The sequence below is a fragment of the Nyctereutes procyonoides genome, unplaced genomic scaffold (assembly GCF_905146905.1).
Source record: "Nyctereutes procyonoides isolate TBG_1078 unplaced genomic scaffold, NYPRO_anot_genome, whole genome shotgun sequence".
In the NCBI taxonomy this organism is placed as follows: domain Eukaryota; kingdom Metazoa; phylum Chordata; class Mammalia; order Carnivora; family Canidae; genus Nyctereutes; species Nyctereutes procyonoides.
In genome coordinates this window covers 22152597-22180119 of record NW_026575146.1, presented here as the reverse complement: position 1 = coordinate 22180119, position 27523 = coordinate 22152597, and the positions used below count along the sequence as shown (strand labels likewise).

At 46.4% G+C, this 27523-nt stretch overlaps 1 protein-coding gene across 3 annotated transcripts in view; it reads right to left on the bottom strand.

The window, feature by feature from the left end:
- Nucleotides 1-27523, bottom strand: part of SMOC2 (SPARC related modular calcium binding 2) — a 158496-nt gene that overhangs the window by 27299 nt on the left and 103674 nt on the right. For all 3 annotated transcript variants that reach the window (XM_055311513.1, XM_055311515.1, XM_055311516.1), the window contains exons 8-9: nucleotides 19318-19504; nucleotides 12430-12512 (exon numbers count right to left, since the gene is read on the bottom strand). In XM_055311513.1, coding sequence (XP_055167488.1) covers nucleotides 12430-12512; nucleotides 19318-19504 — 270 coding nt within the window. The remainder of the gene's footprint in view (nucleotides 1-12429; nucleotides 12513-19317; nucleotides 19505-27523) is intronic.

Here is a 27523-nt window from a genome sequence, read left to right as displayed (position 1 = left end):
TTCTTGGTGTCCTGGGAGTCCCAGGTGTCAAGACAAAGCAGAGAGGACTTTGAATTAATGGTGAGAAGACAAGGATTGCACACACAGCTCTACTCTTCATTGGCTCCCTTGACACAGGGTGACCACCTCACTTCTGTTGAGCTAGAGGTGAAGTGGCCAATCAGTGCTGTTGCTGTTTTTCTTTAGCAGCAAACCCTACACAGGAGCCCCAGGGAAGAAAAGTAGGAGGACATGGAGGAAGGTTCAAACCATTTGTATTGATTTTGGTAAATTGAGCCTCACTCAAATTGGATTTAGATGGTGATTGTAGTGGTGATGGTGGTGGTGGTGGTAGTGATAATAGTGGTGGTGATGATGACAGCAGTAATGATGGTAATGATGGTGATAATGATGATGATGACGACGGTGATGATGGTAAGGTGATGTTGATTACTGCAATAATGATGGTGATGAGGTGATGGGGGGGTTGGTGATAGTGATGGCAATGATGATGGTAATGATGGTGATGGTGACAACTGTATTATAGTTTTATTTTGGCTCCTTTAATCATAAATCACAGAAGACATTCAATATAGCCCACCTTATCATACGTGCCATACTATAAAGAACTTAGTTCCAATAAGATTCATGGAAATACGTGTTTGTGTGACTCTCACTGGCTTGCACATAAGCTAGATAGCTCACTATACCCCTGTGGTGAGGTCTCAGTAATACAGATTTGGGATATTTAATGTCACTACAGTCACCTACAAAGCACAGATAAAGTGAACTTCCCTCATGGGCCCTCTTCTCAGATGTAAAGACTGAGAGAATGAATACACATAAAGCTTCTGCACTGATGTCTCTGAATCCTCGATCAATATTCACAAGCACGAATGCTCTTGTGGCTTTTGGTGCTGTTGCTGTTTTGTCTTGAGCACCTCTGACTCCCCATCCACAACTCTGTCAGTGACTTTTTTTAATAAAAAAAATAACTATACAAAAATCGTCCAGGATATAATCCAAATTCCATAATAGGACCTGATTTGAATCCTGCCAAACCTCCAGCCTGTTTTCTCCTTTTAGAGTATCACTTGGTGACCTCGGTCTGCTTCATGAATCCAGCTTCTCTGGCTTCATATATTTAAGGAATTCTATAGGAATGCCCCAAATGGTAGAGCCAGCAGATAAAGGGCTCATTTAATCCATATTCATTTATGTAAAAATTGAGCTAACTCCCATCCAGATACATATGCTGTGAAAATTAAAACCTTGTCTGTAGAGAAGGGCTTCTGAAAACATTGCTCTTCCCAGTGTTTACTAAGGCTGGCTGCCAGGACTCATTCTTGCCCAGAACCTGACCAGTTCCTGCTTTCTGGGGTTGTCCTTGCTCAGAGGGGAGGGACATGCTCTCATGAGCCCCAGAATAACAACTTCCACATCCTGAACTTCCTTCTTTATGGACCATGTGTCTTAGGTGCAAAACAATCTGCTTCTTCTGAAAAGCATTTTGTATGTCAGCTGCTCCTTTGTGTAGAGATGTTGACATCAGGAATAATGCCCTAAAGCAGAGAGGACTTTGAATTAATGGTGAGAAGACAAGGACTGCACACACAGCTCTACTCTTCATTGGCTCCCTTGACACAGGGTGACCGCCTCACTTCTGATGAGTTTTAGAGGTGAAGTGGCCAATCAAAAGTCATGCAGAAGTGGACTTTAGGGCTGGTGCATTCTGGGAAAATAGTATGTGCCAGTAGAATTGGTTCACTTGGCAATAAAAAGTGATGTCAACAAATGACATGTCATGACTAGGAAAAAAAAAAGGGGGGAGGGTCACAAGGAACTAAGATATCCACAGGTATCTATTCGTCTGATATGTTTTATTCCTTTCTTTGCTTCAAAAATAATTCCTCCATTAGAGAAGTTACAAAGACAAAATTGCTATTCCCTTGTATTTGAATAAACAAATATACCCCGTATAAGTAAAAAGTGATTATTATTTAATACTACAAAGTGTTAAATAGAATATTGACCTCAACTGGAATCGTAAGGGCCTATCAAATGGTGCTACCAGAAGTGGTGTTTCACAGCAGATGATGTGTGTTTCTCAGATTAAAAAAAAAAAAAAATCAGAAATCTAGGACTTCCTGAATTTGAGGAACTTGTAACAACAGTGTCATTCTACGTCAGCCAGATTCTGAGACTTCCAACTCTGAGCAGAGACAGGTGCCCCAGATTCCCCCCTGGAAACAAGCCATCATACATTCCAAATAAGCGACTTAGTTTAATAAACAAAAGCACAGAGAAAAAAATGGGTTGAGAACCCAATACTCTAAAGCTAATCTGCTGGAGATCACTCTCAGAAGATTCATCTCAGGGATTTCTGGAAGTTGCCTAATGGCCAAGGGTCAGTCCATTTATCCTTTTCTGTCAGAGAGAGAACCATTGATCTTTCTGAAGAAATTGTTCTTGATTTGACAAGTCAGGAGAGAGCTAAGAATAAAATGAAATCATCCTATCAGGGAAAATATTCTAGAAGTTTCCATGGCCTGCTGTTATTCATTATAAACGAGGTTTTGAAAGTTTCCTACCATTGTTGGTCATCTGGGAGTGTCCCAGTAGCCCAACACAGAGCGTGTGTATTTGAGCGCTGTGGTCTCGGTTGGTCCACGGAAATTCTTAGAGAACTGAGTTATCCGGAAGAATGCAACTCAATTTCTACCATCAGCCGTGCCATTTTCATTAGTTGGGTCTGCATTCTAGAAGTAATAACCCTGTGCTCTGGCCAATGTCCAGCTTTGGTTGGTTTGTGCCTGTGTGCATTCCCTTTGGGTTTCTGGGAGAGAAGCAATTTTTCACCCTGACTCCCCAGCCCTGCTCGGCATCGGTGCTATGGCATGGCCCAGAGAGACCTGCATCCAGCAGCACTGCCCGGGGCATGAGAGGAGGATTCCTGATGTTGGCACAAAACCTGGAACAGGGCTTTTAAGAGTGATGCCATGACATTTTCAGTCATTAAGAGGAAATTTTATCATGCACCAATCTCTGTTTCCTTGATTTTCCTAATTGCTTATCCTGTTGCAGTCTTAAGAGCATCAGTTCAGGGACAGCAAGACTGCAATCCTGGCTCCCCGAGCACAGAGACTGGGCCTAAGCATCCCTGCACCCCCAGCCTGCAGCACAGGGCCCTCTGCACCATAGGCACACCACAAACATTCAGTCACAAAGCTCATGAAGAAGGGGCTTCTCAGTTATAATAAGAATATAAAACAGAGAAGGCACAGCGCAGTTGTGGTGTTCTGACGGGTTCTGGGCTTGGAAACGTGAGGACACGTGAGGACAGTAAGACTCGGGGACAGGCTGGGAGGGAGACAGCAGGTGGAAGGCCCTCTCGTGGCTTCCCTGGTGAAGAGGGACGAGCAGAGCACACGCAGCGCCCCAGGACCTGGCCTTGCCGAGCATGCAGCCTGTGTGAGAAGCAAGACCGACGGGAGGCACGACGACGGTGCGCTCGGGAAGGGTGTGCAGGGAGCCAGGGCCGACGGCCAGCCGCTCCAGGGACGACGAGAGGTGCTGAACACGGCCAACCAAAGCTGCACCTGTCACAGGAGGCAGTCTCCGACCGCGGCAGACGCTAAGTTGTACAACGGACAGGTTCCTGGGGAGAAGCCTGACCGCAGACCCCAGCCTGAAGCACCCGGACCCTTTCAGAGCCACTGGGGTGGTGGGAGCCGTGCCATGTGCCACATGCCATGAAAATGGGCATGCACGTGATCCCGTGTCCTGGTGGCGCTTCGATCTGGCCACGGCACAGGCCCGATACATGCAGATGAGCCACGAGGGACGCCTACAGTAATAAAAGTGAGCTCTAGGCCACTTAATAGTGAATCTGTTATTTTCCAATGTACACCACACTTGGGAGGTTTTTAAAGTGGTGATTTGGGACCAAACTGCTTATCATAGAATAAGAGGTGTTTAACAACAGATTTAACTTACTGAATGGTGTTTGAGAACAGTCTGTCCTCCTCGGTTATTCACACTGTCTGTGAACGCTTGCTTACACCATTAGTGAATCTGGCCGACGCCTTCTCATGATGACCAGGCATCTAACCTCATTCCCTCTCTCCTCTGCAGAACCACCACTTGCAAAGTAGCAGAGGCCAAACCGATCTGGATTGTACCATACGAGTATCTCGGACAGCACTCCCCTCTCGCCTGAGAGAGTTTATTTAAGATCAGATTTCTTCTCAAAGAACCGTAGATGCGGCAGTGCCGGGGGGCCGGGCGTCTGGTGAGCCCCCTGCACCAGGTGAGGCCAACACTGGGGGCTCCGCTGTTTGGCAAATGCCTTCATGTCTTGAAATGAAGATACGTATCATGCTCTTGCATTGGGAAGCAAGAAATCAGCTTGGACACTGCATTTTAGAAATTTAAAACTTCAAAAAAAATGTTAAAAAGCTGACCTATCTTTTTAACCATCGATGGGTGTGATTCTTCCTCCTAAATAGTTACATCCCAACCAACCAGGGGAGGGAAACCTGTCCATTTTCTTGGACAAGGAATACCTGAGTGGATTAACCATATCAGATCCGAGATGGTGTTATCTCTGGTGGCGTGCAGTCACCGGCAGCCAGGAGGGGGTGGCCACCAGGTGAACAGCCTCGAGTGATGCAGGTGCGCACAGGTGTGAGAGCAGCCCCTCGCTACATCACTCGTAGGCTTTGAGACCCGTGTGCCTCCTTTCCTGGAGCAGAGGATTCGGTGAGACTCGAATATGGGCTCTCCGAGGGGAGGAGGGGGAAGGCGTGGGATTGGCCCCAATGGCCTCGCCTCTGGGACGTGCGTGCAGCTTCAGCTTCTTCTGGTAGCAAGGGGCCCGTGTCACCAGCCGCAGCGCTCGGCGGATCGGCCTCTTCCTCGCCCCCCCCCAGCAGCTGCCAGTGTGGACTGGGGATCTGAGCCCTGCGGGGAGGCCACTTGGAGCCCCGGCCAAGGAAGGAGGCCGCGCAGAGCCCCAGAGACTCGAGACAATGCACCGTTGAAGGGGAGGGGGCACATCCAAGCAGCTGTGAGGCTCTGGACAGGAGCAGACGTGGCTTCAAATCAAGTTCTCATAAATCCCCACCTGGAAGCATATGAAAGACGTGGTCTCTCTGCCTTCCTGCAGTTTGTAAACTCCATTTTTATGCACAGATTTGCATGCGTAGACCTCTCCACTCACTCCTGGGTGCAGCCTGGTGCCCAGGAAGCCCCTCCTCATGTTCTGTGGCTCAGCCAAGGAATAGCCTTAACACTCAGCTGTCGAAGTATTAATAAATGGAAAAAGTGCCCAATATCTCCCTGTATGTAACTTCAAATTTCCAGCTGACCTTTATGAGTCTTTCCTCTGCGTGCTAAGACCAAAAAAAAAAAAAAAAAAAAAAAAAAAAGAAGAAGAAGAAGAAGAAGGCTTTGCTCCTTTAACTTGTCTTTATTTGTTCTTGTTTTATTGTGAATGAGTAATTCCCACAATTTTCCACCACGTCTCCTCCAGCTTCTCCCTGTCCTCTTAAAATGGAGAAAAAATATCAACTGAACTAAATAAATATCCTAATAAAAAGCTCACAAAGAATTCAGCCAAGTGTAACACAATTAGGACCGTTTAGATCTTGCCTTGCACATGCCTCCTGCCACATCCAGCATCCCATCCGCTGTCCTCATAAGCAATGGTACAAGCATCCTGCTTTTCACAAGTGTGCGACGCACCCCTTGGCTTTTAGGAAACACCTGCATGAGAAGCTGTTTTCAGGGGTGCCTGGGTGGCTCCGTTGGTGAAGCATCTGCCTTCGGCTCGGGTCATGATCTCAGGGTCCTGGGATCGAGTCCCACACGGAGCTCTCTGCTCAGCAGAAGATCTGCTTCTCCCTCTCCCTCTGCCCCTGTGCTCTCTCTCTCGCACTATCTCTGTCGAATAAAAAAATAAAATCTTAAAAAAAAAAAAAAAAGAGACATTTTCACTAACGGAAGGTGACCTGCAGAGGGCAAGTTGAGAGAAAGGAGACACCTGCCCTGGTGCCCAGTGTTGGCCTGCAGCGGGCTCGCTAGCCAGCAGGGAGGCAGCGCACACCCAGCACGAGCTCCTGCCCCAGAGGCCACTGCAGCATCTCCACCTCCAGCCGCAGGTGCCAGGCTGTGTCTGGGCACCTCTGGGCTTTATCACACATATTTTGTGTGTCCGTTAGAAAACACATCCTAAGGTATCAATCAGAAAAGCCAAAGGCAGGTGAGTTTTTGGGTCTGGGAACGCTCAAAAATATTTCCACATAAATTAATAGTAATAGCTTCCTTATACCATTTGGATTAACAGATTTCACTGGTACGCTCTTCTCTCTGGTAGCAGGCAAAGCTGAACTATATAAAGGCCTCATTTGCCACATGTCCCCGTGTCCATCGGCGCCTTGCGGGTAATTCCCTGAAACCCATCTGTGAGATGGAACCAGCATCTTGGGATGTCCCTGCAGATGCCGTATCCTGATGATTGCACGCTCTTGACCACCCACCCCCCTTGTCCTGAAATTCCTGCCTCACCAAGGCTTTAGGATGGAAAAAACATGTGTGATTTTAACTGAATTTTTACTCATTGTATCCTCTCCTAAACCCGGATCTAAGGGCCCATTTCATCACACATCCTACAAAATGCAATTTCCTTTTAAAGGTTTAGTATTCCTATTCACCTACAAATTTAATTTCATATTTAATCATCAAGCTCACTGGTCAAAAAACAAAATAAAGAAGCTCAGGTCTCTCTTCCAAGCATTGCTACTCAGTCCCCTGCCACATCCAGAAATGCAAACCCAAACTTTGAGTGGAGTTGATGAGCATGAATCGTTCACAGTAATGCCAGCAGACAGCTCTTTAAGGCAAAACACCGTGTTTCCAAGAACGTCTCTCACACACAGTGCTGGCATGCTCACTGCCCATCCTGGCCAGGTCTCTTAGCAGGCAGGTGGCAGGACGTCTGTCTGTGCAGCTGCTGAGCATGGATGGGGCTGGACAGATGAGCCACCATGGGCACAGAGCACATGTGGTGACCCTGAGTGAGCCATGGATGCAGGGGTAGAGAGCTTTCATCTAAAACGAAAGCTTTGTTCCAGCTAAAACTTAGCAGATGCTTGTCTATGACTTCGGTATTTGGTACAAAAATCATAGAAGTTGAAGTTTTTAATGGGTGAAATATTGACCTCTTATATCATCTTTGGAAGAGCCTTGAAGGCTGTGAGGCCCACTCTGGAAAAAGGGTAAATTGTGGAGTTCCGGGGTCCTCAGTACCCGTACAGGTGCTAGGCTCACAGTCCAATTGCCTTTCTGGTCAATGGGGCACAAGCACATGGCACTACATTCATTTCAGGCGCATGGAACAGCGAGATCCCACAGTCCTGCACGGCCCTCACGGCTCACCATGTAAGCGCGTCACCGTCTGTCCTGTAAACTGTTACAGGTTTACTGCCGACACTCACTATGCTGTACTTCTCATCCTCATCACTTATGTATTTGGTACTGGAAGTTGGTGCCTCTCCATCCTTTTATCTACTTTACCCACCCCCACTCACCTCTGCTCTGGTGACCAGACTCTTCTCCGCGCTCAAGTCTGCTTTTCTGTTGGTCTCTTCTTTTCTTTGTCTTGTTTCTTCAATTCCACATATGAGTGAAATCATATGGTATTTGTCATTCTCTGTCTCTCTTATTTCACTCAGCATCATAAATATATAAAGAACTTATACAAGTCAACACCAGAGAAACAAATAATATGATTAAAAGTGGGCAAAGGACCTGAACAGACATTTTTCCAAAGAAGACATACAGACAGCCAACAGACACAAGGAAAGATGCTCGAGTTTTGGCGAGGATGCAGAGAAAGGGGAACCCTTGTGTACTGCTAGTGGGAATGCAAATGGGTGCAGCCCCTCTGGAGAAGAGTGTGGAGGGTCCTCAGAAAGTTAACAGAACTATGACCCAGCAATTGCACTACTAGGGATTTACTCAAACAAAATGAAAACACTAAAACACTAATTTGAAAAGATACCTGCACCCCTATTTTATTGCCACATTATCTACAATAGCCAAGACATGGAAGCAGCCTGTGTCCATACACAGACAAATAGGTGAAGAAGAGGTACGTCTGCATGTGTGCACATGCGTGCACTCAAACACACACACACACACACACACACACACACAGTGGAATATTACCCAACCATAAAAAGGATGATGTCTTGTCATTTGTAACAAGTATAGATCTAGAGGGTCTAATTACTTTTTGAAAAATATCTTGTGCTATGCTCAGGGCAAGGTAAGGATCATTTTATGCTACTTTAGAAAATCATAATTTAAAAAAATAGAGTAGGGCTAAAATATTGCTTGAGGGATGTCTGAGGGCTCAGTGGTTGAGCATCTGCCTTAGGCTCAGGGTGTGATCCCAGAGGCCCAGGATCGAGTCCTTCATTGGGTTCCCTGCATGCAGCCTGCTTCTCCCTCTGCTTGTGTCTCTGCCTCTCATGAATAAATAAATAAATTTTTAAAAAATCTTTAAAAAAATATTACTCGAAAAATGCAGGCAGGGTGCTTTTAAGGTCTCTAACGGAATCCGAGATCCCATTATACCTGCAATCACTGGGGACTTTAAGAAAGGAGATTTTTGTCTCTGTAGACTTGAAAAGACCCTGAATTGTGGCTTCCCCTGCTCTTGGAGGTCTTTGAAGGGAGGGACCCCCATCGCTGGCAGGTGCTACACCTCTGTTCGCCTCTGCTTTACCTGCATCTCATCCCTGCAGCCGGTGCAGGCATGACCTCTGGGGGTCTCAGGGGGCACGGGGTGGGTCTGTGCATCTCCTCATGCTCGCAGGAGCAGAAGGTATACTTCTTCCCTTTACCGGTTGGCCAGGACTCAGGGGTCCAGCCAGAATAATGGATTCTATCCATCGGGCCATCCTCCCCCCACGTTACACCCCAGGTATCAGACACTCACACCACACACCTTCCAATCAGCAAAACCACCTGCTGGGCTAATTCCACAATATCCCTCAGGACAGAGCAGCCAAGAGGCTTTGAGTATGAAAAGAAACATGGCCTAGTGTCCTTCATTGACAAGCTCTTTTCAGCATGGGAGTGCCTCCTGCGAGGTCCATGCCAGCTGGTGGGACCCCGGACGGCTCGGGGCCACCTCTTGGAGGACATGAGGGTAAGCGACACCAGCACACAGTCCGTGTACCCCAGATGCCCCGTGAACACGTACCGTGAACCCTGTCCAGCAGACAGGAGCCCGGGACAGTCTCCCTAAGAAGCTGAGTCCTGGCGGCCACACAAGAATGGGGAGACCCCAAGGGAATGGAAAAACCTGAAGCTCGCCACTGCTCTCCCACAGAGGTGAGAGGCCTTGGGAGGCCCAGAGTCACGGGCAGAGGCTGGACCTCAGGGGGCCCGAGCGGAACACGGGTAGGCTGGGCCCCAGGGGCCCAAGGGGCACATGGGCAGGCTGGAGCTTAGAAGACCTGAGGGAGTCACGGGCAGGCTGGACCCCAGGAGGCCCAAGGGGGACACAGGCAGGCTGGACCCCAGGAGGCCCAAGGGGGGCACGGGCAGGCTGGAGCTTACCAGAACAGAGTGAACCACAGCAAACTTATAGACGGGAAAGGTAGTTCTTCAATGTCTTTGTTCAAAATTCCTACCATCCTGGGAATTTACCTCTGTCAGGACACATGGCAGGTCTTGTAGGGGAAACTCATGGAATCCAAGAGCCCAAATAATGACCCCATTCTCAAAGGGGACCTGTTGGGGGAATGCTGATGCCCCCCACAATAAGACGCTGTCATCTCGTGAGGGCTGAGCAGTGTCCTAACCAACCCACGGAGGGCGGGCAAGGCATCTGACAGCCAACGAACCCTCCAAACCAGGGGGCCGCTCATGAGACAGGTATCAGCTTGGCTTGGAAAGTAAAGGGCCCTCACTGGCCGGGACTGAGAAAGCTGCTGAAGATGAAAACTGTACCTTCTAAGAAGAAAACGCTTCGGCCTAAGTGTGGCTTGAGTGTGTGCCCACCGGGCTGCCTCCTCCTCCCCACCACCAACAGTCTCTGTCCTGGACTCGCTTCAAGACCTACTTGTTTCTTTCCTAATAAGGATAACTATCTTCAAAAAATCAAAATGATGAAGTGGTCATGAATGGTACCAAGCTATACCAATTATACAGTTTGCAAAAAGTGGCTTGTGTGCCTGGAGACTCTGGTTTTTATTTAAGGGATGGGAGAGGAGGGGCACCTCGGCAGGGACAGCCGAATAATCCTCCTCCCACGGGGACCGAGGGGCAGACTCTCCAGCCGGGATCGTGACTCCTCACCACATGTTCCCTGGCCCACCAGACCTCACCTCTGACAGCCCGACCAGCCCACAAGACGCCACTCGTGTTTCTCAACTGGATGAGCAGCCGCTCCCATGAGCCGACGACCATTCCCACCCTTACATCAAGAACCGGGTCTGGTATTTAACGGGTTGGGTCTATCATGTAAAGAGCCTCCTGGCAGGGACACCACCACCAGGAGGAAACAGGATTGTCTCCTGTCATAGCACCTTTTACTAACAAACCGAGAAGCTACTCTGGACGTTAATAAATGGACTGGACGTCACAATGCAAAACTCACAGAGCTTGACTTGGAAGTAATGCAGTTTTGTATTGTCCAAAAAGAAAACGTCAAGAGTGTTGGACGCCTAGCAAAAAATGGACTGTTTGACATTCATGCGACAGATTAAGACCAGCTACAAACGGCAAACATTCACAGAGGGCTCTCCACGCACCACGCACCTGTTAGATTCATTACTTCCTGTGAAGAAAAATCTCATCCGCCAGTGTTAAAGTCTGACTTCAGAGGGAAGAGACTCCATCAGATGATGGAGGGAGAGAACTCCCGTCTGGTCCAAGAACATCAGGGAGCAATTCGGCTTCGCACTGAGCTCCTTCTCAGGGTAAGACATCATGTATACAAATGGTGCTTAACTAGGAATTCGCGTGGTGCTTGTGGTTGCACCTACATGACCTCTCCTTCCCTCTCTCCCCATCCCAAGAGGCAGGAAGGAGAACGGTCCATGAAACACAGAACACGTCGACCACAGAATCCCAAAAATCACATCTCCCATAGACCCCGTGAGCCTGCATCGAAAGGACGTCACAGGAGATCTGGAGCTGGGAGACGGCCCCTCTTGTGAACACCCCAGAAACACCGAAGGTGACAGGTAGAGTCATCTTTAGGTAGGAGAGTTGCCTTCATCCTGCTCTTCCTCTTCCTCTGTCTTAGCTACTTTCATTTCCAGTGTTGCTGAATGATAGAGACGTGCGTGTCTGGGTGATACCCTAGTCATTTCTATCTTTGTTCATAAAGAGGAAAATGTCTTAGAATTTAAAACCCTCTTTATCGAGACTAATGCAAATAGAGCAAGAGCCACATTTCTCCAAGTGGAATTTATCCGAACTTGGTGTAAGACCAAGATCAAACATGTGCTCTGAGCTAAGGACGTTAGAGAATGATTTTCACAGTCTCTGGGGCATTGGCTAAAAACACATGCAATCTGGAGATATTTAAAAGAAAAAAAAAGAGAGAGAGAGAGGGAACCAAAATGAAATAGTGACTGGCTTTGAAGCATCTTACGGATGCCATCAAATTCACCCCATGATGTCAGAGCTCTGTCTCTAAACTCCTTGATCTCACGAGATGAACCAATTGTGGGAACCTTGCTGGCCAGGCCCCCACGCTCGATGCCGCCACTCTTAATCCCATGTAAATTCCTGGAGGGACGTGGGGTCCACCAGAGGCTTTAGGTTTAACTGTTGAAATAATCATTTTTGGTGTATCATAAACACTTATGTGCTTTTTTGATGAAAGACAACATCCATAAAATATTTTTTGTGAACGCACTTTTAATAATTATAAGATTAAACTCACTGCCTCTGTTTAATTTGGAATACTTCTTTGTAATTAAACTCACTTGATACAAAGACTGAGCTCATGTTTTGTTAAAACCTGGACTTCGGCTCCTTGAACTGTTGATTCAATCCAAAAGGAATGCCAGAAAATGACATTTGAATTACTGCTTTCTTTTAGGTAAAGGAATTAAAGGATCCTTTTGGTTTAGAAGATCTGATTTTAGGGGGCATTGTTTGCTTCTCTGAAATGGTGGCTCTTAGGCTTGGCACCTCCAGGGTAGCGGCCACAGGTGACACGACCTGCGCGTGCCGTGAGCGTGCTCCCTGGGGCTCCTGCACGTCTGCTGAGCTCAGGGCCCTGGCAGGAGGCTCACTGGTGGACCGCCCAAAGGCCCTTGGCCACAGGCAACAGAGCAGGAGACATTCTTTCTCATCCTAGACCTGCGAACAAGCTCGGAGCTGTGGTGGATGCGCTTCAAGCAATCCTTCCCTTCTACTCACCTTGGAGCTGGCGGCCCTTGTACAGATCCCTGGTTTTGGTTGGGTGAGCCCTGGCTGTGTTGTCACATTTCGGCTGTTCATACCTACGAGGAGGGCAAGAAAGGGAAACGGGGTGACGCCTGGAAGAGGATGCCTTCTTCCGTTTATCAGGTGCAATGGTGCCCGCCCTCAGCCCGCAGTGTACCAGCTGCAGCGACCTCTTCAGACTTGTGACCTTTTATGACCTTTGTGACAATTTACTATGGTAAGCTTATTCTTCACGGCCAGTAGGAAGGGACACCCCGCGTAAGGCTCTGCCCGTCAGTCACTAGTGGCCACCGAGCACCACCACATCCTTGCGTCCAGGATCCGAGGGGGAGGGCGGGGGAGAGGAGGGTCAAGTGCCCCTGGAGCAAGGGAGGCCAGCGGGTGTGGCCCGGAAAGATGTCTTGTAAGGAACCTCAGAAGTTTAGATTTACCTGTTACTGAAAGACCAACTAAATCTTATTCTGATTCATGAAGCTACAAAAGGTTGTCCCTGTGTTAAAGGAAGAAGGAAAGAAGGAAGGAAGGGAGGAAGGAAGGGGAAGGGAGGAAGGAAGGAAGGAAGGAAGGAAGGAAGGAAGGAAGGGAGGAAGGAAGGAAGGAGAAAAGAGAGGAAGGAAAGAAGGAAGGAGGAAAGAAGGAAGCGAGGCAGGGAGGAAGGAAGGAGGAAGGTAGGGGGAGGGAGGGAGGAAGGGAGGAGAAAGTGCTACATGCCGCCCCACATCAAGTGAACAAAAACCGTGGAGAAGTCTGACAGGTGTGTCCTGACATCCAAGCACGAGGTGTGGGTGCCGTTCCCCCATGAAAGCTGATGGGACCCAGGGCACCTGTCCCTGACGGGCTTTGGATGCAGGCTGAGGGGAGCAGCTGGTGCGGGTACTCAGCGGCAATTCAGGAATGCCTGTGGTCTGGGCACTGGGTACCACAGACCGGGGGACCTGGGTCCCAGGGAGAACCGCCCCCACGCAGTGGGAACACTGCCGCCCCAGCCCCTCACGTTGTCTGACAGCAGGGACAATGTGCACCAGTGGGAGGGGCGAGGTGGAACGCTCCAGACTGAAAGCCGGCTGGTTTCCAGAAGTGAACGAGGTTCTGTTGGCTCCTCGCCTTGCGTTGTGCCCCCCTCCTTCCCTCCTCACTTCCTAAGAGAGGGACGGGAGCTCACATTTACTTCATAAGGATCATTTCCAATTCTTATTTTTCCTTACTTTTTGTCTTCCTACCATAGGAAACAAGAGGACAAGAACTGTCTCCCCGAGGGACACACTGGAAGTGTCCTTCCCTGGTGGCCAGTCCTTGCACAGCCAACCTGGAGCAGCTGAGACGCAGCTGAGACATCGAGCCCCCCTACCCTGAGTGGCCTCTTTGATGCCAGAGAACCTAGCATGCACTCCCACAAACCTAACACATCTTTCTGAAATGATGTTTTTGAAATTAGAGTCCCTGACACTCTGGCAAGAAGTTAAGCCACCACGTTCTCACCAAAAGGCATCAACTCATGTTCTTTTGAAACGTGGTGGGATTCAGTGCAGACTGAAGCAGTGCAGAGGAAGCAAAGTCACGGGCATGTGAGCAGGGCTGCGGGGACCCACTCCCCAACCGGGGTGACCCTCTCCTGCCTGGGGCTGTGACAGGTAGATGGGAGCTCAACATTCACCAAGAGGAAATGTGTGACGCAGCCAGCTCACCGAGGGACCGCTCCTGTTCTCACCTACACGTGCTAACTTTGGAGAACCTTCACCACTGAGGTCTTCATCTCAGGCTCTGGGTCAGTGTCCCTGGGGTTGGAAGAAGTTGGAACTTGTACCGTGAAATGGGAGCTGTGAAAGGACCAGCAGGTGTCCCAGCTCCTGACGGATGAGGACAGGACTCCCGGGGGAAACCCAAGAGCCGGGCTATTCCTGGGGACACCCCATTTGCAGGAATATCAGAGCAGGTGGCTCAGGGAAGCCACGGGCTGCTCCACTGGGTTAGACGCCGAACTGGTAACACGAACTCCGTGTGGAGCCACCCAAGGGCTAGGAGTCCGTGCCCCGTCCTTTACATGAGTGATGAGAGCGGGTCCTTTCTAACCCTCGCTGTGAATCTTTACCTTTGCAGCAACCTGGACACAAATTAAATTGGTCATTCTGGGTTTGTTCCAAATTTGACCTGGGGATGCCTTAAGAATCCCAGCACTATGCTGATGTAAAAATGCCTATTTAAATGACAGCATTCTGTCTCTAATTTTAAATAATACTGGGGAATGCCTTACCTTGCAGAAATGGCCATCTCAAGAAATATGATTAATGCCAATAAAAAAAAATCCAGACTCAGTGTCAACATCCATCACATTATTTTCAATAGTGTTGAACTTATTTGTATGAAAAGAATGAATATCTCTTGACTGCCTGTGTGCCCATCAGTACCAGGCTTCCAGCCAGGGAGAAATGGGGTTTCGTGCTCACGTAGCCACATGCATCCGGCTACCGAGAGAGACAGGCTCTGGCGTCAGGGGACCTGGGCAGCCCTAGTGGGAGGTGAGAGCAGTTGGAAGTCTAATGGCAGATGGTGAACTTTCACCAGCCATCACAAACATGAAAGGGAAATTGCTCCGTTCTGGGAGATAATGTAGCTGCCATCGGCCTGTTCCATGCTTGATCTGCTAGCCCACATCAGCTCTCGTCCCACTAAACGGTAGCCGGGCTGGAACCTGCCCCTCTCCGACCGGATCCTACTTGACCATGCAGGTGCCTGGGCTCCAGCCCGAAGGGAATCTGCACACTGTGGCCAACATGTCAACTTTGACACAAAAAAGCAAGAGAATCAAGATGGACTTGCTCATCTGGTCCAACTGATGTTTCTACAGATGATCGTGCCAGCTAGCAGCTCCATGTTAGAAGGAAGCTGCCGTTGACCCTGGCAGGCAAACAGCATACGTTTGTCATCCTCAGCACAGCCCACAGCAAAGTCTGTGCGTTTTAATGATCTTGCCTGGCAACAGGAGCAAAAGGGAACTGGCTTATAATGACAATGTGCTTTATATTTATGGCTTCTTTCTGTGTTGGATTTTTAAATTGTTCTTTCCCATCAGTGAATATAAATAGGATAATTGGGGGAAAAAACCTGAACCATCTCTCCAAATATAAAGCAAAACTATAAAGTGTCTCCCTGGAAGAACTGCTTTATCTCAGAAAATTATAAGAAAGTAGGAATAATGCAACAGAGGGTATTTAAACAGAGAACCAGTGTAGGTGTGGGCTGGTGAAGCTGGCCAGCAGCTTATCAGATATCCCTGAATGTTTCTAATTTTGACTGATTTCCCAATATCCATGCCTCCCAGAAGATCAATTTAAACCAATTCCATTTATCTTGCCAGTACTGGGTTTAGCCATGGTCATATGATCCAGTTCTGCCCAATAATCCACATATTAAATTTGCTAGGGGACTTGTAGGGAAGGTCATTTGGCTTCCGAAGACAGAGAGAGATGGGTTGTGTATTCTCTGAGCACTGTGGTGTCTGGATGAGATGCCTGGATCTCTGCAGTCATCCTGCGACCATGAGAAGAGTGTCCAAGGGCAAAGACAGCTGTGTCCCTGATGACATCACCAAACCACAGTGTCAACTGAAATGAGCTTTCTTGTTCTCTGTAATTCTTACCCAAGGTAACATAGTCCCTTGTTTATGTGTACTTGTCAGATTTGCCACTATCAGAAGTGAAAAAGTTCCTAATTGATACACCCTACCTTTGAGCCAAAACAACCGTCTTCTGGCTCAGGGACCTCCCCTGTGTGAGGGAGCACTCGCTGCCTCTGTCTGGGCTGTGCTCTCACAGACATCCATCAGCTTGCCCCCACCTGCATCCCCACCCGAGCATCTTCAGGACTCGACTCCAAGGTCAGCTTTCGGCAGAATGCAAGTTGGGCCTCCCCAGCACTCATTCTCCCTATTCTGGTTTGTTTTCCTCCACAGCACTTGTCGTTCACCAGCATAATTACTTACATTTGGCACACCTACTCATGTGATTTGCCCATAGTCTGTTTCCTTCCATTGGAACATAAGCTCCAGGGAAGCATGGATTTTTGTCCATTTTGTTGCCTGTACATCTCCAACCCCCAGAACAGTGTGCACAACAGTGAGGGGACAGAGGTGGGGGCGGCCCTGTCCCAGGCCTGATTCCAAGAGATGGGAACCACGATGGCCCTTCCTCCGTGAGCAGTAGGCCTGGCCTGAGCATGACAGTGTGGCTGACTCAAGGGAAGGAGGCCACCTGAGGGTCTGTGGGGAAGGCTGTCCTTGCTGTCAGAAGGAAGCACCAGCTATGCTGAATGATGCTTCTAGAAACACTGTCAGGGATGAGTTACAGAGCCAGCCGGTAGGTCGGAGATGGCAGACCAGGGAGAAGCAAAACATGGCTTATTAAAGTATGTCCTTGAACTGCTGAGATAATCTGAACCTCCCTTCGCCTTTGAGGTGTGCAAGTTTTAAGTTTTGAGGCTGGCAGGATGTGAGGACTTCCCTTTTGCTGCATTGGGAAGTGGTGCCACTTGCTCCTTCCTTGACATTCCCCAAGCAGGAGAGAAGCCCCTGAGGCATGAGACCTGCTCTGTTAGTCAACACTCTTTCCTCAATCCCTAGAATAATAAGGGATTGTCATCATTGGAAGGATGGATGGAAGGATGGATGGACAGACGGACAGATGGACAGATGGATGGATGGATGGATGGATGGAAGGAAGGGCAGATGGAAGGATGAACGTATGAATAGATGAAAGGATGCATGGGTGGAAGGATAGATGGATGGATGATGGATGGACAGATGGATGAATGGATGGACAGATGGACAGATGGATGGATAGATATAAGGATGGATGGATGCATGCATGCATGCATGCATGGATTGATGAATGGAAGAATGGATGGAAAGGACGGACAGATGGACATAAGGATGGATGGATGAATGGATGGATAGACAGATGGCTGGGTGGATGGACAGATGAACAGATGGACAGAAGGGTAGATGGATGAATGGATGGACAGAAGGATGGATCGATCGATGGACAGACAGAGATGGAAGGATGGACGGATGAATGGATGGAAGGATGGATGGACAGATGGATGAATAGATGGAACAAAATGCAGCAGTAGTCTAAGGGGTCTTCCTAACTGGGTTTAATCTAATATTGTTTCTTGAAATTCAAAGCTCTAAGAGTGAGTTATTCTCTCCTGTAGGCAGATTTCAGGAAGATGAGAACGTGATGCTCTTCTTCCTGGGGCTTGTGAAGACAGTGTAAAGTCTGGGCAGAAAGAAATCAGGACAGATGGGAAGGAAGAGGGGTTACTATGTTTCTTGTCTGGTTGTAATAAAAATGTATACAGGTTCTTTAGGGATAACATCATAAACATTGATCTCCTCATTTAAGGGCCAATTTGAGGACTTCTGGTTTTGACAGCCTGGGGGTTTTTGTCAGCTAGTTTGAAGAAAGCATCTGCCAGCAACACCTGGAGGTGCAGCCGAGGGGCCAGCAGGGCAGGAACCAAGCTCCCTTCTGGGGAACAAATGCTCAACCTAAATACATAGTAAGCAAGGCAGGGTTTTAAAGGTAGAAATACTGCTTCCGAAGAAAGATTTCTTAGAAAACAATACTCCCTATACATATGTGCACAGGAACCTAAACACATTTCTCACACCAAAATCTTAAAAAGATTTATGTTCTCTTCAAGCCGTGCAGAGCACCCTTGTGTGAAATGATCTCCATTAGCACCCCGGAGACACCGAGACTCTGTCTCTGGCCTGATACCCTCATCTGGACTCTACTTTGTGCCGTGCACAGCACAGAAGGCAGGCCAACCCTCCACGGGGGCATGCCAGCCACCAAGGACGGACCAGCTGTAATCCCATTGTGTCATTCCAATCTCAAAGCAGGGACCCCGAGGAGACTGGTTTTATTGAATGAGCCAGATGGGGGACCAGGTGTGGGTGGACTTCATGTTGACAAGACATTTATTTGCTGGTTACCTGGACTTCGCTGCCTGGAACCTGCTATTTAGAGGAGTGTTTCCTCCTCTAAAAGTCTCATGATCACACTTGAAAAATTGGGGGAAATAATTTAGGAAGTGTCAAAATGCTCATGCGTAGGTGCTAGAGATGAAACCAGGGGTTAAATTTGATAACTTTTAAGAGATAATATTTTTGTACATTTGCAAATCATTTTATATCAATCTATGAAAATTCAAGGATCAATTCATATAACAAAGTACTGCAAAGACATCTTCATGCAGGTTTTATAAATTCCATGAGTGGTTCAGGTGTGATTATGTAACTGTGTGCTTTGCCCAAACTCACACAAAATAGGAGTGGATACATTTTTTGTATCTCAGACCTTGCACGGCGATTGTTGCTCTTGCCTCTAGCACACCATCTTTATTTTTATGCTGTAGAAAGCCAATTTTGGTGATCGGTTCTTTCAGCTTGTGAAATGCTTGGCTCCCTTTGCTAAAACCAGAAGCATAAGGAGGCTGCAGTTGATATGGGCACCTTCTGAGCACCCACCATGCAGGGTTCAGAGCCAGTGGTCACGTGCCAGCCTGTATGAATCATGACAGGAGCAAACACTGCCTAAAGACATCAGCCTGCACCTCTCCTACAGGCACTCACACAGGCAGCTCCTGGTGGCCATCAGAGAGACAGTTTCCTCCAGCTTCCAACAGCCAGAGCCTGCAGGGTGTAGGCATCCTGGCACGGGGACATGAGCGTGTGGCCAGCACCATCCAGCAGCACAGTGAGGTCTGAGGGCTGAGCCTCCACGTTAGTGGCACCCCCAGGGGTCCAGCCTTCCCCATCCCCTGCCCTGCACCTCCCTTGGCCCGCAGGAGCAGCCTTACCTGGTGGACGTGCCAGGGATGGGACGTCCAGTGTCCACCAGGACGCACCAGCAGTAGCCAGTGGAGGGGTGGCACTGCACCGGTTTGTAGAGGCCTCCATGGGCACACTCGGGGATCACCACGTTGTCATTCTTGGGCTGCCTGGCTTCTTCCAGGGCTGACTGCTGCTCCTGGTCACACGAGGACACTAGAGGGAGGAAATATGGGAGGTCTGAGCACGCAGCACATAGGCAGTCACACGCGGAGGGCCTGAGGGTGTGACCAGAAAGCAGTGGGACATGCGGAAGAGAGGGCAGAGCGATAGGGAGGGCGTCAGGGCTCGGTGGGCCCGAGCTACCCATGCGGTCACTCCTGTTAAACGTAGTCAGGACAACCACATCAGCCTCATCAGGGTTTCAGTCTCGGTTGTGAGCACCGAAGCCATTGGTAAGCATCCTCAAGTGTTCTTTGGCAATCAGTGCGAGACCTGGAATCATTTTCCACTTCTTTCAGTTTTGTCACCAACTTTTATTTAAGATGATGCTGAAGCACGGGGAGTGACAGCCTAAGTGCCTGGCTTGTTTCTGAGCACAGCAGGACCCCATCTCAGCAGATAGTGAGCCCAGGCTCCTGCAGCCGAAAACAGCCACAAGGTGTGTATGTCGCCCCCAGTGACAGAGGAGAGGATGCCGTGAATGCTCGAAATGACAGGGGAGACACGTGGTGTTAACAGTGAGAGAGACACAATCTAACAGCATTAGCATCTAACAATTGTGTCACACAACAGCTGCTATTTAGAGCTTTCCACCTGCTAGAACTGCCCTCATTCATTTCATGGGTTTTCTCATTTAACCACTTGGTAGATGAGAAGACAGAGGAACACACTAGTCATGTGGGGAAGACCCCGCAGTTAGGAGGGGCTGACCCAGAACTCAGAAGCACACGGTCTGCTGCTCCACTGGCCTGCACCCCTGCCTCCGGGCAGATGGAAGTCTCACACCATCTGTGCAACAGTGATTTAAATAAGCCATCTGGAAAACACTATGGAGGGTCCTCAAAAAGTTAAATATAGAGCTACCCTACAACCCAGGAATTGCACTTCTAGGTATTAACCCAAAGAACATGAAAACACTAATTCAAAGAGACTTGCACCCCGATGTTTACAGCAGCACTATCTATAAGAGCAAACTATGGAGACAGCCTAAGAGTCCATCGCCGGAAGAATGGATAAAGAAGATGTGGTCCATATATACAGTCGAATATTGTTCAGCCATAAAAAAGAATGAAATCTTTTTGCTCCATTTGCAATGATGTGGATGGAAGTAGAGGGTATTATGCTAAATGAAATCAGTCAGAAAAAGACAAATATATGATCAAAGTCACGTGTGGAGTTTAAGAAACAAAATAAATGAACAAAGGGGGGAAAAGAGAGAGAGAGGCAAACCAAGAAACAGACTCTCAGCTACAGAGAACACACTGCTGGTCACCAGAGCAGAATGGGAGGGGGTGGGGGAAACAGGTGATGGGGATGAAGGAGAGCACCTGTCGTGATGAGCAGTGGGTGATGTAAGAAGTGTTGAGTCACTATATTGTACACCTGGCACTGATACAACACCATATGTTAACCAACTGGAATTTAAATTAATATTTGGAGAAAAAAAAAGACAGGTCTAAAAGTAAGCCTGTCTCATGGCGTAATCACACTCCAGCATCACAACAAAGTGAGTCTTGTCTACTCAGTGGTCCTCAGACGACAATGAATTTGAGTTAAATAGAGTAAAACATGGAAAACACTTTATCCTTCACTACAAAGTCACACATAATTTAAAATATACTCTAGAAATAGCACAAAAATTCCTCTTCTGGATCCTCCAGCCTAAATATACTTCAATGAACATTAACACTGACAAGTTAAATCTCCGTCCTCACGCATTTTAAAGAGGAGCCACAGAGACTGGAGCCTGTGTTCACGGTCACACCCTGAGCTGTCGTGCGGCATCTAGAAATGACAATCTTTTGCTTTCACATTTCTCCTTAGAAAGCAAAAGGAAAAAAATGCACTGAGCAAATATATTTGATATAAAAATCTCTATAGTACTTTTCTGCTTATAAAGTGATTTTCCATATTACAACATACAGGGATTTTATGACTGTAAATGTGACATCAAACAGGTGGAAACCACCGAGAAGCTGGGAAGAGCGTGCTCCCACGCCAGAAGGCTGGAGGCAGAGCCCCACTGCTGCAGAGGACCCACACCTGCCTCATGCCCGCCACAAGGACGAAAGTTAGACATGCAAAGTGTGACATACAGACCATACAGGCTGTGTTTCATAAATGTTAGCTATTATTTCCACTATTTTCCCAATGCTAAAAGAATGCCTGGCATATAACAGACACTCATAAATTTCTTTTTAGATAATAAACCACGGTTATGATATGAACAGAAAACTATCTAGATTTTAGCTTCTCTGGCCACTCCATCTACTGCATGAGGGTAACATCTATGGGATTTTGTGATTGGTCTCTTACTGACATTACCAGGTGCTATTAAATGTTTTTAAAACCACATGCAGGGATGCCTGAGTGGCTCAGTGGTTCCAGGAGTTCCAAGATCGAGTCCCACATCGGGCTCCCTGCACGGAGCCTGCTTCTCCCTCTGCCTATGTCTCTGCCGCTCTCTGTGTCTCTCATGAATGAATAAGTAAAATCTTAAAAAAAAAAAAGCTGCCACGTGATTGCATTAGAATACTGTTAAAAAATAAATAAAATCACATGCATCTCTGCAGATGTACTAGAGAAATGCAAAAATGTGCCTTTTTAGATCCTTCTCCATTTTCCTACAAGAAAAGTGTTTTCCCTACATGGCCTCCGAGGCTGAACACAGCTTCCTGAAACAGCAGATGAGAGAGGTAGAAGCTTAAGTAATCACCCTATCTGTCCAGATCGTCACAGTAGGTGCCAAAATCATTTTCCTGGATAAGAGAGAGATGGAAGAAATTGGCCCTTGTGTGTACAGCACACCTCCCTCTCCTAGCAGGAGTGCTCTGGTCACGGTGCAGAAACCCTGGTGTAGGGAGCCATGCCAATGGCCAGTGGCCAGTGCATAGCCCGGTACAGGACAGCCGCTGCGCCCTGAGGCCAGGCTGCAGAGTCCTGCACTGGGTCTGGCCGTGCCCACTTGGGTGCTGTCTGTGTGGCATGTGAATGTTCAGGAGGCTGGTGTATGGTCTCTGGGGCTGTCCAGACCACAAGAACCCACTCCGGGAAGCTGGGGAGCAGCTGCCTGAGTTGCCCTCCACTCTGCGAGGCCTCCAAGTACTTCCAGTAAATTCCCTGTGGCTTTACTTACCCAGAATTAGATTTTTTTTTTTTTTGGTCTGTAAGTTAAGAATTTTAAACAACAAAGTTTGGATCCTGGAACAGTCCGACATTAGGGCAGGCATTTGGTTTTGATTTCAGAAGTAACACTCTAATGATCCGTGCGTCCAACACCCTCTGGTTGAAGAGCATCTCTGTGTCAGGCACTGATCCAGGTGCTGGCAAGACAGCCCATGCAGGAGACCTCTAAATATTTAATTCATCTCTAATACACAAAAACAATTAACAGCCACTGCATTTCTTATAACACCACCACCTGATTCTTTTAAAATTTTTAATTTGTTCCTTTTAAGTCTTGTCTTATTCCATATACTCTAGATTTTGCTCAGCAAATACACAAACACATAAATAAAATCCAACTATGCATCACATGGTTTACATAGAGAAGCTTTCACTCTGACTCCAACTTGGAAATTGTCAAGAAGAAAATGACAGTGATTTGATTTCTTGCTGTGTTGTCCAGTAGGTCAGCGGAGATCATGAGAAGTCACCAAGGAAAACGGAGGTGAACCACATCTTAGAAGCAACTAGGTGTTGCTTTTCAGAAACCTGCAGAGTAGTGAGCCCATGACCAGATGGACTTACATGCTCGGGGGAATCAGCCAGTGCTGAGGACTGCTTTTCCATCAGGCACCCCTGGAAAATGCACTGCTCACTGAAGCATCCATTTGGTTCCTTTTTGGAAATTTTATTAGTGAACATAATTTATGGTGTGATTATCTGGGCACAAAATACTTTTCATGCCCCATCCAAGGACATACTGTATCTATAGAAATGGTTCTGGGAAATTCTTGAAATGTGCCTTTTGAGTATTTTATTTCATATTTTCTGATTCATTATAAGCAAAATAAGGTTGATTCAATCAACAATATCTTAAAATTTGCCAGGAATGTTATAAAATATAGAAGATATTATAGCTGAGTCAGAAGAAATTTTGTGCTTGTTTGTATAAACATCTTGGTTGGCTAGAAATATTAACTGAAACAATTTTATTTGGTAAATCTGGTTCCACGTGGGGAATTCAACCTTAGGGAAATACAGCTCTGTTTCCTGTTAGCGAGGGCCATCATGGAGAAAAAAGATCTTTAGACAAACTACGGGCAGCCTTTGGGAACAGAGGCTAAACAGAAGCATGATTTCCACATTGGAAAGTGCCCCCCCAACCAAGATAACCCCAGCCCCAGGGAGCCTGACCACTGGTTCCACATCAGCTCATGCTGGGGCCACAAGAAGATGGCATAGTCACTCTTGTTCCATAATGGACATTAAGCACTTGGAAGTAGAGGTAAATGGTGAGCAAAGCAATATAAGTCATATTTCAGCACAATTCTAGAAGCTTTCAATCACTGAGACACACAGGAAGGAACACAGGTCCAAAAAAGACAGGTCTTGAGGAAGGTTCAGAAACATGTCAATGAAGTCCCACAAAGCATTAGAAAAGACACGGGGCAAAAGGAGCTCTTCTGGGAGGAACAGAGCAATGAGGATGGAAATAAGGAAACTCGAAGGAGAGCCTGGTCTGAGGAATGGGGTGACCAGCTGAATGCCCTAAAGCATGACATGGAGGTGGCAATGCCCATAACCAGCTGGATCCATCAGGTCACAGAGGCCACCAAAGCAGGAGTTTTAAAATAAGGACATTATCAGAAGTTAGATTGAATCCATTCCAAATAATGGCCGTCAACGTAGAAAAATAAATTTTGGGATTCTGGAAAATAATTCAGCAAGAAAATAGAATAACACATACAAAACTCAAAGTATAATATCCAATTTAATATATTAGATGCAAATATTTCAGTTTTCTTTCCTATTCAGAACAGCTTTAACACTATAATTTTCTCTTAACTCTGAATGTTGAGGAGTTAATGTATGAAGGAGGACAGATTGAAAAAAGAAAAAAATGAATAGAAGGAGCTCTAATGTGAAACCACTGAAGGGGCCAGGGAAGGTATAATGCACCAGAAGTCACTGAATTTATCCAAGAGAAACTGCCCAAAGAAGTCCTCATTTGGGAAATATGCCATGGGAAAAAGAAAAGTTGAGATGTTATTTAGAATTGATGATTGGGTTGAATAGACTTTTTTTTTTTTAATTAAAGAGGTGGGAAAAGAGCCTTAGTGATAAATGAGGGTCCTGTTCCTGCAGAATTAGAAAGTGAGTGGAAGCCTCCAGTGCAGTTGTGAAGGATGGGACAGTAGATCTGAGCCCGTGTGGCATCACCAGGGAAAAGGTCAGGTTCTGCATTCGGAGTCAGGCTCCCAGCTTTTCTGGGTCCCTCTATCTCTCCTCTGACAAGCTTCAGTAAAAACTGAATCCAATGTCCTCATTTCTGCCCATCCTGCCCACCTCCCAGGATGACTGTGACTGAACAGAGTCATACATATGGAGTGATAGGTTCTATAGGAACCTAAAGTAATACTACTATCGAGTGCCAGGTTTGCATTACCCGCAAGGGATAGAGAAAAAAGATAAGAAAGACCACAACTTGTAGCCCAGAAGAAAATTTAGATGCATTCAATCCCACGCACATAGATTTTTTTTAAGATCACATATTCAAGCATCAGAATGGGGAAATACTAGATATTTCTATAACTGGTGGATTTATCAACACCCACATTCACATTACATTATCCTACTCATTACCTGGTGCACCAAGCAGTGATGCACAAAGAAGCCTCAAGTCACTGATAGGAGTAGAAACAGATGTTAATATTTCTGCTACATGTTCTGTACTTTCTGTGTCTGGTCGTAGAGGCACCTACTCAGCTCTCAACATTATATACACAATTCATTATGCTGCCAAATCCCAACATTCTCTACAGAAGAGCAGCCTGCCATTCAGTTTATCAAATCCATTCTCATCCAGGCCACTGGCTTTCAGCAATCTAGATGGTTCTGCTCTTGCCATGGCCTCACTGGTCACTTGCTGATACTCTGAGCCCATGTGATAATGTGTTAACTCTTCCACACAATTGCAATGATTGCATTGCATTTTCCTCCCTAGCTCACTCCACTTATAATTGGATAGTTCCGAGCAGCTGCATTTGTGCCCTCTCTGGCTCTACAAACTTGCCAGTGTGTGTGGCTCAGATATGTGACATCCTGGGCCACATACTCCATTCTGAGAAGACTCCTGAGAAGTAATTAGCAATTTGGAGATAGCCTCAATATTTTTCCATTAAAATATTAAGCTAGAAACATGTACAATCCCAATTTGTTTCCACAAATTTTAATCTCTATGATCATATAACAACTCTGTACTTTTAGAAAACTTTATCTATAAATCCAGTTGGATACAAAAATTGGTTAATTTTAAAAATTATTTTATTTCCCAAACTAGCCGTAGATTTTGATGACTTATATAACATGTCTGACAGCATGTTCAAATAATCTGACATCCAGAAGAAAGTTAGATTATAACAAATAGCTGCAGGACATTGATGAATGAACTTAAAGGAAAAAATAAAACCTCCTAATTGATTATCTCATTAGCTGTATACCATTTGATTTTAGTATGATGATGGCCAAAGCATTTTGAAATCACATCCATTCTAAGAAAACAGCAAAAAAACAGACCTTTGGGTTTGGCCACATTTCAAGAATATACAGGCTGCATATGTAAGTTCTTTTGGCTAGTTCACATTCAGTTTCACATTAATATTTATGGTTTCATTGTTCACTCTCCAACAGAATCCTGAGAAGCTCCTTAAAGAACTGAAATACTTGAAACTATGTCTTTGCCCATCCCCATGTCCACCACCACAGACACAGAATTCTGGCAAAAGCAGCTCATCATGAGGTTCTAGTTACTTCTTCTTGACTCTGTTTGACTTCTTTTTGACTCCTTTGCTCCATTCTTAGTTATCTGTACACTTTGTAAGGACTCTACTCCTGGTCCCAAATCCTCCACAAAAAGGTTGCTATAGTCTGTGCTTCGGGGAGAGTGTCACCCAGCTGTTGGCTGGTTGGTTGGTTGTTGTTTTTTATTAAGGGACCCTGTGTCCCTTTATTCATATAATAATCTCCTCTTGGAGCATTTTGTTTTCCCAGTCATACCTTGTTATTAAAGAACTGAATAAAATTGTTATTTGATAGTAGCCAATATTTTTAGAGTCCTTCAGAAACTTTGCAGGTATTGAAAGGGTGCCTATCCATTACCTTAATAGTTCTTGCTCACCGTATTCACATTAGCTCTTACCTATTTTATACAGATTCTATTTTCTACTTACTCTCATCTAATTTATTTCTATAAATGGGCAGACAATTAAGCAAATTTAATATTCAAAGTCAGCATTGTTACTTAAGTCTCTGGTAATCCTTCCAAAATTATGGCAGGCTGCATGATGTGAAATGGAGAAGATTGTACAAGGAGAAACACAGAGTCAAGACTCAATTTAGTCTGGCCTGGCCTACATCTTTAGGGAAGTCATGTAAATTGTAGGAATAATTTGCCAAGTGGTATCACACCAGTGCTACTCCTCATAAGATGATAGAGGAGCTAATGGAATAATATATTAGTGTATTTAGAAAGAAGGATAAGGGGCCCTACAAAATTGAAGGTACTATCTGGAATACTAGAAATAATATTCAGTAACTCTTTAAAATATTTAAATAACATTACACCCTAAGTGCAAATATTTTTAGTTATAGTAAAACTATTTCTTTTTAGGCAAAAAAGAATTTAGGTGTTCACTTTTATTAATGAACCACTTCATCAATTAAATGGCAAAACTTACAGAAAACTGATATTAGAAGAAAACCTTCTATATCTGCAAAGAAGCATATATTTTAAAAATCCAGAGCTAACATCAGATTGAATGATAAAAGACTGAACGCTTTCACTCTAAG